General features: G+C 45.3%; 1 protein-coding gene across 1 annotated transcript; it reads left to right on the top strand.

The window, feature by feature from the left end:
• Positions 1 to 248: 248 nt before the first annotated feature.
• Positions 249 to 9,908, top strand: Taco1 (translational activator of cytochrome c oxidase I). The gene is made up of 5 exons (XM_004868606.4): positions 249 to 746; positions 2,694 to 2,800; positions 5,103 to 5,230; positions 5,742 to 5,916; positions 6,224 to 9,908. The coding sequence occupies exons 1-5, from the start codon at positions 476 to 478 to the stop codon at positions 6,422 to 6,424; spliced, it is 882 nt and encodes a 293-aa protein (XP_004868663.1). The 5' UTR covers positions 249 to 475; the 3' UTR covers positions 6,425 to 9,908.
• Positions 9,909 to 10,362: the final 454 nt, after the last annotated feature.

Consider the following 10,362-nt stretch of genomic DNA (forward strand, 5'->3'; position numbering starts at 1 on the left):
AAACGTTAATCTTTGTTGACCTCAGAGTTAGGAAAGAATTTGGAAACAAAATCGGTTTCACATCTCAGGTGTATTTCTACTAGGTCACTACAGGAAATAAAATCCGGCGAAGGCCGCCCCCGCCCCCCAACCCTAAGTAACCGGGCACGATCGAGGGTGGCTCACTCCTCCATCGCGCTCTTCAGAGCAAGATAGGAACGAGTATCATGCGGTGACTTGCGGTAGTGGGGACCGATTTTGGCAAAGGAGCAGGGAAAGGAAGTGTGCTACGCCATCAAAGATCCCCACGCTCGGCTGCCACAGGGACGGTGCGAGGTCATCCACGGTTGGGCAGCTCCGGGGAAGCGTGAGCTTTTAGCTTTCTGGAGACTGGCAGAAGCGGCTGCAGCGTCCGGAACGTCTTGTTCCGGAAGCAGACAGGACGCGCTGACGTTGGCCACGCCAGTTTGCAGCTTGCAGGCCAGGGGCGAAGCCGATGGCTTCTTGGACTGCTGTCAGCCTGAGCAGGGCAGCTGCCCGATGCTCGAGAGCGCGAGGCCCCAGCGTCCGCGCGGCAGCTCCTCGCATCTCCCAGCTTGAGATTCTGGGCTTCCACTCCGCTCCGGGTAGGACGCTGCACCTCACCGCGGAGGCCCCCGCCGGGCACAATAAGTGGTCCAAAGTCCGGCACATCAAGGGCCCCAAGGACGCCGAAAGGAGTCGCATTTTCAATAAGCTTTGTCTCAGTATCCGCCTGGCCGTTAAAGGTGAGAACCTGTTTGTCAGTCAGTGCTGGCCGCCGATGGCCTCTTCGTGCTTATGTCCTTGCTTGCCTCCGGGAGCTGGGCCATGGCCCACCCGACCCTTGACCCTTCATTTTCTTTTCCCCAATTGTTGTCGTTGCCCACTTCGAAACGTCTACTTAAATTGGATGTGCCACTCACTTTTCCAGACAGCTTTTCTTGTCAGAGAGGGAACTGGCCTTTGGAAGAGAAGAGGTAAAAGTGATCTCATCCAAAGTGTGTATCTAGGTGCTTCAGATTTCATAGAAACATCCTAAGAGTCAAGTCGGATGTGTGTCTCTCCTGAAGAGACAAACCAGGCTCTTTGCAGTTGCCTGTAGTAGCATGTGGGTTGTAGCAGGGGCATTGAATAAAGTTATTACTTGGTGAGGCCTCAGTTGTCATCATGAGGATTTCCTGAGGCACATTTTCTTGGAAGGTAGGTTTGCAACCAGTTGCAAGCCTCTCTAAAAGGTCTGTTTTCTTTTTAGTGTTGCACACCCATAGATACAGGGGGAAACTCCTGTAAAAAGCATGGACAAAGGGGCTGAGGATGTCACTGAGTGGTACAGTGCTTGCCCAGCATGCACTAGTCCTGGGGTTTGATTCCCAGCATCACCCAAAACTGAGGGAGGGGAATGTGTATGGACTTTGGAGTTAGGATTTTGGATTTTGTCACTGACCAGCCTATCGTGTTGAGCAAGTGGCTTAACTTTGCTGAGTTTGTTTCCATTTCTCCAAAACAGAAAAAATGTCACCTTAAAGTAGTTTGGGGGGGACATAATAGGCATTCAGTTAGTGCTAATTTCCCCCTACAACTCATGCCTGATAGTTCTCTTTGCTGCTGCTGGTTCCTTACTGGGGATCAAACTCAGGATGCTGTGCTTGCCAGGAAGGAGTGGTGCCACTGAGCTACATCCCCAGCCCTGCTTCTTCTGGAACTGTTAATTGAACCTAGGAACACTCTGACACTGAGCTACATCCCAGCCCTCTTTGTTTTTTAATTGGGTCTTACTAAGTTGCCAGGTGAGATTCAAATTTATGGTCCTCCTTCCTCAGCCTCTCTAAGTGCTAGGATTATAGGTATGCACCACTGAGCCCGGCCTCTTCTTTTTAAAATCAAATCCAGGACCTTGCACATGCTAAGAATTTTGTTGTTATTTTTGTTTTGGTTTATTTTTGGTATTGGGAACCGAACTCAGGACCTTGCGCTTGTGAGGCAGGCACAGAGCCACTGAGCTAAATCCCTGGCCCCTGGTTTTGGGTTTTTTTTTTTTTTTTTGGTACCAGGGTTCAAACTCGGGGCCTTGCGCTTTCGAGGCAGGCACCAGGAACCACTGAGCTAAATCCCCGGCTTGGTTTTTTGATACAGGGTCTCATTATGTAGCCCAGGCTGACCTCCAACTGGTGATGATCCTCCTGCCTCTGCCTCCCAAATGCTGGGATTACAGGCATGTGCCTACACCTGGCAAGAATTCTTGATATTAAGTTTGACTAACACTACTGAGTGTTTATTTCATGCCAGGCATTGGTAAATCAAAGATTATAAGATAACAACCCCTACTGTCAGAGACGGCATGAGTATAATGTCTTGTGAGCATTTCAATAATTATGCCTAAAGTAATAGAGCAAGAACAAGGGAGTATGAATACATTCAGGAGATACTGTTACTATCTCTCTTGCCTCTTCAACTGATGAAAAGAAGTTCACAGAAACCTAGCAGAATGATAACTATCTAAAGGCAATATGAATTAGAAATTTTTTTCCAAGAGGCTTCTCTATATCCCATTCAAACACTGGATAGTGTTGCAACAGTGAGCTAATGGTAGCTTGCTATTGTTTTGGCTAGAGGGAGTGGGGAGGGAGCTGGAAATCTCTTTTTTCTCCTTTTTTGTAATAAGATGTCTTTGCTCACTCTTTTCGTTATCTCAGAGGGAGGCCCCAACCCTGAGCTCAACAGCAACTTGTCTCACATCTTAGAGGTGTGTCGAAGCAAGCACATGCCCAAGTCAACAATCGAAGCAGCACTGAAAATGGAGGTGTGTGTTCAATTTAACATTCTTACTGATTACAGCCCCAACACTATTCATTTTTGGAAGGCCACTAAATACTCCTTAAATTAGCAGAGAAAGAGTAGATGTGTGGTTCACTGCCTTGGCCCACAGGCCTCTGGAGGTTTTCTGTCCTTGGCTGTTTGTTGGAGAAGTCCAGCTGGGAATAGGATGGGTAGACAGTGTGCAGATACACAGTCTAAGACTGCTTGGCCAAGCTGTAAGAGATGTGATCAAAGCATACGGAGTTGGGGGAAAGCTCTGATGTTAGGTTGAAGAAGGGTTTGTTTTTCTTTTTCAGACGTTTATGCTGTAAAGAAGAAAAGCCAGTGGAAAGGGAAAGAGTGGGAATGATAGTGATGGTGGAAGGAGCAGGGACGTTGAGGTCTGGTGAGGATACAGCTCTTCTTCTTTTTTTCTTCTTTCTTCTTCTTCTGTACCAGGGATCAAACTCAGGACCTTGTGCTTGCCAGGCAGGCGTGGTGCCACTGAGATAAATCCTCAGCCTGATAGCTTTTCTTCTAATACTGTACAAGTAAGAAGGATCTGAGGAAGTTAATAATCTGCATTATTATTATGGTACTGGGAATGAAACCCAGGGCTGCTCTACCACTGAGCTATGTCCCCTGGCATTATTTTTTTTTTTTTTTGGTACTGGGGATCAAACTCGGAACCTTGCACCTGCAAGGCAGGCGGAACCACTGAGCTAAATCCCTGGCCCCCCAGGCATTTTTTAAAAATAAATTTTTATTTTATTTTATCTTATTCCCCCTTAAGCCCCCTCCCCTCCCTATGTACAAAAGCGTTGTTTCCATTTTTTCCTTCTATTTTCACTTTTTTTTTTTTTTCTGGTACAGGGGATGATTGAACTCAGGACCTTGCACATTCGGGGTGGGCACAGTGCCACTGAGCTAAATCCCTGGCCCTTTATTTTCATTTTTTTTTTTCTTGTCCCTTCCTTCCTTTTTCCTTCCCTCCTCCCTTGTTCCCCTTCCCACTGGAACACCTTCTTCCCATTTCCCAACTCCCATTAATACATCTCAGTCCTTCTTTCTTTTTTTTTTTTTTGAGACAAGGTCTCACTTTGTAGTTCAAGCTGGCCTTGAACTCACTGTGTAGCCCAGGGTGGCCTTGAACTCATGGTGATCCTCCTGCCACAGCCTCCCAAGTGCTGGGATTACAGGCATGTGCCACCACACCATCCCCAGGCCTTTTTTTGGTACCAGGGATCAAGCTCAGGACCTTGCGCTTGGGAGGCAGGCACGGTGCCACTGAGCTAAATCCCCTGCCTCAGCCCTTTCAAAATTTTTTTTATTAGAGATTTGAGACAGGGTCTTGCAAAGTTCCCCAGCTAGCCTCAAACTCATTATCCTCTGCCTCAGCTTCCCAGCTAGCTGGGATTACAGGAATGTGGCACCATACCTGGCGAATTATCATTTTAATAGCTAGTAGTTATTGAGTGCTTGTTCCAGACCAAGTACATTGATGAAAATTCTGTATGCATCATCTCAGCAAATCCTTAAAATGATGTTAAGTGGAAACTGAGGGACAGAAAGGTTAGGTGACCTGACTTAGGTTACACAGAAAATGACAGACTTGAGACTAAACAGCCAACTCCAGAGCCTGCGCTCTAACTGGTAGACATATTTTCATCTAAGCCATGGTGGAGACAGGATTTTTCCCCACCCAGTGGCCCTGTATTTCCTTTGTGAGAAGAGGAGAAGTCATCAGTTGAGAACTCTTGAAAAAAAGGTGCCTGGAGTGAGTCTGGAGATCAGATGCATGGACAAAGGATGAATTGAAGTGTGGGGAGTCCAGATGAAACTGGTCACTAGAGTTTTGCTGTTTGAATTTTGAGGTCATGCTGTTTTCAGTGGCTCTCATGCCGTGGCCCAGGTATGTGATTTTTCTGCAGCAGTGTTCAGCAAAACCTGAGGTAGGAGCACTGAGACATTACAGGTGGATTTTGTGTAGAGTGGGGTATAGATGAATTAATCATGGAAGTGGTGACTAGGGAATTGATGGAGATTTGGAAGGAAGCAGAGCTGGGGATGGCTGATTAGTGAGGGATGAGGGAAGCAGACTTCCCAGGAAGGAATAGTACTTCTAGTTCTCTAAGAAGTTGATCCCAAAGGCCTCCTCAGAGAATGGGGACAAAAAGACCTGAGAGCCCAGAATCCTGCCTAAGGAGCCCATCCCATGGAGTCAACTTTGTGGTGCCTGTGGAATGGTGCTGGCATGTGAGAGGGAATTGGAAAATGAGAGAATGTGTTCATGTTGTTTATTGCAGAAAAATAAGGACATTTATTTGCTGTATGGGGGTCGAGGCCCTGGCGGCTCTTCTCTGCTCATTGAGGCATTATCTAACAGTGGCTCCAAGTGCCAGTCAGACATTAGACATATCCTGAACAAGAATGGGTAAGTATGTGTTGGAGGGAGAGGAGGGGGGAAGAGAACAGAGCCTTTAGGTTCCAATTCTATGCGAGGCAAATACCTGGTGGTCTTTAACATACTTCTTCCTTAGCAGACTCCAAAGGCATTACTGATTTCCTTTACTAGGCAGGATCTAAAAGACATGTTTATCAAGTATAGACAGGATCTTTGTCTGATTATTCCATCTGAAGCTATATAAGGCCTAGGTCTTAAAATATTGCACCAGGACTGAAGTCTTAATGGTACAGGAAATGATGAGCCAAGTCTTTGCATCCTCCAGACTCCAATCAGGGCAGAAAATAGAGGGTGAAGATGATCCCTCTATTTTCCCTTACCCAGTGGCAGCTGCACCTTCTCCTTCAGGGAGGTACCTGTTCCATATCTGTGTGTCCTCCCAATGCTGAATGGGGAAGAGATAACATTAGAAGGCTGTGCTTTGTGGAGGCTGAGTGTCTAAAGGCGTTCACACACTCCATCCCCTTTCCTCTCCTGACAGAGGAATGATGACTAAAGGAGCATGTCACTGGTTTGACAAAAAAGGGGTAGTCACCGTTGGAGTGGAGGACAGAGAGAAGAAAGCTGTGAACCTAGAGCGTGCCCTGGAGCTGGCAATTGAAGCAGGGGCTGAAGATGTCAAGGAAGCTGAAGATGAAGAAGAGAACTTTTTTAAAGTGAGTGGGAAGCATTTGTGTTTCTTGGGCTCCTGAGAGAGCTTTAAGAGATGCTTTAAGGGATGCCTCTTAGTTTCCTCCTTTTTGTGCCCCAGGGTATAGGTAAGCCAGACCCTTCACATATTACACAGTTACTAAGTGAATATTGGATAGGACCTGCCCTACTGAGGATGATGAGAAGGATTCAGAACCTTGAGAACTGAGTGTTCATTGCAAAGCAGTGGTTCCATTTAAGACTGTGAAGTTCTACCTGGCTTTGTCGTATTACCTCCTAGCTCCTCACCTCCTGACTTTCCTTTCTCTCTAGTTTATTTGTGATGCCTCTTCACTGCATCAAGTGCAGAAGAAGCTAGACTCCTTGGGCTTGTGTTCTGTGTCCTGTACACTGGAGTTCATCCCCCACTCAACGGTACAGCTGGCTGACGCGGACCTCAAGCAGGCTGCTCATCTTATCCAGGCTCTTGTCAGCTATGAAGATGTGATCAATGTCTATGACAACATTGAGTAACCAGACTGTATGTGCCCTTGGGCTCCTTCCTGGGCAAGAGTCAGCCCATCCTGGAGCACAGGCTTCTACAGCCATCTCTGAGATGGAAGTAGGTGAGAAATGTAGCAGACTAGTCCTAAGGCTAGGACTTGTGGCTTCAGGGTCAAGGGAATCCCATACTTCTGTGTGGCTGCTTTGTCAGCTCTGGTGGTGTCTCAGCCCTCCTGGATGCAGGGTGGGACCAGCCGGCTTGGGTGTCTCTGATCTCAGGTAGCCCTTGTGGGGACTGTAAGTATCCCAAAGCCCTGTATACTAGAAACTGCTCTTTACTTACTTTTTTTTTTTAAAGACAGGGTCTCGCTATGTAGTTCAGGGTGTCTTTGAACTCGCTATGTAGCCCAGGCTAGCCTCAAATGCATGGTGATCCTCCTGCCTCAGCTTCCCAAGTGCTGGGATTACAGGCATGGGCTACCATGCCTGGCTAGAAACTGCTCTTTAATAACAACAGTGGTTGATCTTGGTTTTGGATGCCTCTTGAGTTGTCCTGAGTTTGTGCCTGGTTGTTGGGACTTCTAGACTTAATTTCCAGGTCCCTGGGCTTAGTTCTGTATTCTAATCCTAGGACTGTCATTTATTTATTTATTTTTGATAGTGGCTGGATCCAAGCATTCTGTGGCCTGTTGCTGGTTTAGTTGTCATTCATTCATGTTACAAATGTTCATGAAATTCCTATTTCTCACATACTGGCCACGTACCAGGAACCCTACTTACCTAGAGGACAGACTGCTCAGGTGACCCTGTGTTACATTCTGCTCTAAGAGGTGGGACCTCAGAGGGAGGATGCAGGGCTGTTCCCTGTGAGAGCTATGCTAGGACAGTGTGCTGCCATTGTGCATCTTTGTCTTCTTTGTGTGGCCTTCGTGCCCTTCTACCAGAGAACTTACAGCTGTAGCCCAGAGGAAATTAGATGCTGGTGATGAGGGACTCCCAAGGCCCTGTGTCGCCTGCCCCCTTGTATCCTGAGATTGGTCAGTAGATTAGGCTCCTCTCCAGAAAGGCTACACCAAGCTAGGTTTGAGAGCCACAAGGACCCAGAACTTCCAGCCCTCTCCTCTTTTCAACCTCCATGCCAAATGATGGAACACTGGGAACTGAGGAGGAAGAAGGGACAGAAGGAAATGAGAAGGCCTGAGTCAGAAGCCTGTCCCTTGGTGCCTTTTGGTCCTACTAGTCATTTCCTGGTTCAGAAAGGCCGGAAGGGTCAACCACCTGTCCCTGTCAAGCAGTTGGCCAGGAGTGGCTTTTGGGCACCTGTTATCCACCTGATTGTAAGTTGTAAGACATTTCTGAACTCAGAGTAATTTTCCTGAAGGAGCCACAGAAAGATGGAAAAGAACTAAAACCAAATTGACTATTCATAACACCTTTAGCTTCTAGGAAAAACAGTTGACTAATTTCACAGTGACTTCAACCAATGATGAGCAATGGTTGGGGGAAAGAAAACAAAAAAGTAGTCCAAGATCATGCCAAAGGATATGCCCTTATACTTCATTTCATAATCATACTACTATCTAGGACTCTTTAGTTTTTGTAGGAGATAATTCATCAACATATCTGAATAGCACAGCATTGAAATAGGCAACTTTAAGTCTATATGCTACTTCATAATCTAGAAGATACTGTTATATGTTGTTTGATTTTCCCAACAAACCTATTAAATAGCCCGGCCAAGTATTTTATGCCAAAATGATCTCATACCAAGCAGGTGAAGACACATTTACTACTAGATTTTATATTATAGAACTTGTTTATAAAAATAGGTTTGTTTTTCTGTGTAGATAGGGAAGGGTGGAGGGGGTGAAGGGTGCACAGGTAATGGGAGAAAAAATAAAAACTAAGATGCATCATGTTCTGGTACAAACACCCAGTGATAAATGTAAATGTATTTTATACCTAAAATGTACCAATAAATATATATATTTAAAAAATTAAAAATTAAAAAAAATAGGTTTGTTTTGGAAATATTGAATATAAATTAATTTGGAGGAATCCAATCATTTCTAATTTAAGAAATGTGTATTAAAGGATCCTACTTTTTTTTTTAGTACTGGGGATCTCACTCAGGACCTTGCGCTTTCGAGGCAGGCGGCAGTACCACTGAGCTAAATCCCTGTCCCCCCCCCCCCTTTTTTTGATACAGGCTCACTGTGTGGCTCAGGCTGGCTTTGGACTCACCATGTAGCCCAGGCTGCCCTCGAGCCTGCACTGATCGTCCTGCCTCAGCTTTCCCAGTGCTGGGATTGATTACAGGCATGCACCACCATACTTGGCTTACGTGGCTGGTTAAAGAATCCTTTTTTTTTTTTTTTAAAGAATCCTATTTTTTTTTTTTTTTTGGTACCGGGGATCGAACCCAGGTCCTTGCGCTTAAAGAATCCTATTTTTAAAGGGAAATTGGTTAATTACGTTATTAGGAATCCTCCAATCTAATAGTAAATTTATTAATGTGGATTTTTGCATAACCATTTTTTTTTAGGGGGAGGAGGGTCTTGCCATGTAACCTAGTCCGGCCTCGAACTCGGGGCGATTTTCCTGCCTCAGCACCCCGAGTGCAAGGATTATAGGCATGCACCCACCACGCCCAGCATCCATTTTTCTGATTTGGGGCATGTATTGTAGGTACCACGTGTACACTCAGCACCGCCCAGCAACAGCCCTGTAAAGATAGCTCTGCACCGACCCCTAGCGGTACCCAGCTCTCTCCTGCAGTTAACTAGGTCAGGCGGAAAGGAAGCCTTGCTTGATTGAACCTCTTAGGCTCTCTTTAGATCTGAAGAAACCCTGAGCTGGGCAGGGGATTTAGCTCAGTGACACCAGGCCTGCCTCGCAAGTGTAGGGTCCTGAGTTTGATCCCCGGTACCGGAAAAAAAAAGCAAAAAACCAAACAAAAACCCCTGAGCTGGTTAAGTAAAGATGTTCAACATCCGTATGATGAGGTATTATGGTGCCACTAAAGCTAATTTTTTTTCTGTCGATAATCCCAGCAATTTGGGATTTAAGTCCAGTTTAAGACCAGCCTGGGCCACTTAGACTGTTTCAAAATAAAATTAAAAATGTCTGGATCAATGGTAAACTGCTTGCCTAGATAGCTTTTTTCTTTTCTTTTCTTTTCTTTTTTTGGTACCAGAGATCGAACTCAGCACCTTGTGCTTTCCAGGCAGGTGGTGGAACCACTGAGCTAAATCCCTAGCCCCTGCCTAGGATACGTTTGTTCCTGATGGTGCCAGACAAAAAGGTTATTTTTAAAGAATATTTTATGTCAGAAAATGATTACAGGGCCGGGGATTTAGCTCAATGGTTTCGCCACCTGCTGTGCCTGCTGCACAAGTGCAAGGACCCAAGTTCAATCCCCGGTACCAAAAAAAAAAAAAAAAGAGAAAATGATTACAATATAGTATTAAGTGAAGAAAGATACAGGAATTTTGAAATACACTTTTATATAACATGATATATATTATGTGAAAATTTTTATAAGGCTTGAAGGAAATGTACTAAAATATTAAAACTGGTTATCCCAGAATGGTGATGTTATTGAGTTTTATAGTTTATCATCATGTATTACTCTTATCAGGTGAACTACTTTATTTTAATTTTATTTTTTTGGTACTGGGGATCGAACTCAGGACCTTTCGCTTGCAAGGCAGGTGGCGGAACCACTGAGCTAAATCCCCAGCCCTGGTGGAATATTTTACAAAAGGCAAACGAACAAGCTACTCACTTTATTGTCAAACTAGGGAGACAGCTTCTGCTTGTGCAGGAGCCAGGTGTGCCTTACTATCAGTGGAATCCAGGTCTGGAACTGGTTTGCCTTATCTTTGGTCATTGTCTTAGCAACACAAAATCATTCAAGGCCTTGAAGACACTTTAGCCTTACTTTTTTGATGGGATAGAAATATTTG

This window comes from Heterocephalus glaber, unplaced genomic scaffold (assembly GCF_053883595.1).
Source record: "Heterocephalus glaber isolate CG9 unplaced genomic scaffold, H.glaber_assembly_v1.0 deba00001124, whole genome shotgun sequence".
NCBI classification, from domain to species: Eukaryota; Metazoa; Chordata; class Mammalia; order Rodentia; family Bathyergidae; genus Heterocephalus; species Heterocephalus glaber.

Excerpts from the sequence above, each read along its gene's own strand:
- Taco1 (XM_004868606.4), top strand. The coding sequence starts at position 476 with ATGGCTTCTTGGACTGCTGTCAGCCTGAGCAGGGCAGCTGCCCGATGC. Across the intron at positions 747-2,693 it reads TATCCGCCTGGCCGTTAAAG|AGGGAGGCCCCAACCCTGAG; the intron begins GTGAGAACCTGT and ends TCGTTATCTCAG. Across the intron at positions 5,917-6,223 it reads AAGAAGAGAACTTTTTTAAA|TTTATTTGTGATGCCTCTTC; the intron begins GTGAGTGGGAAG and ends CTTTCTCTCTAG.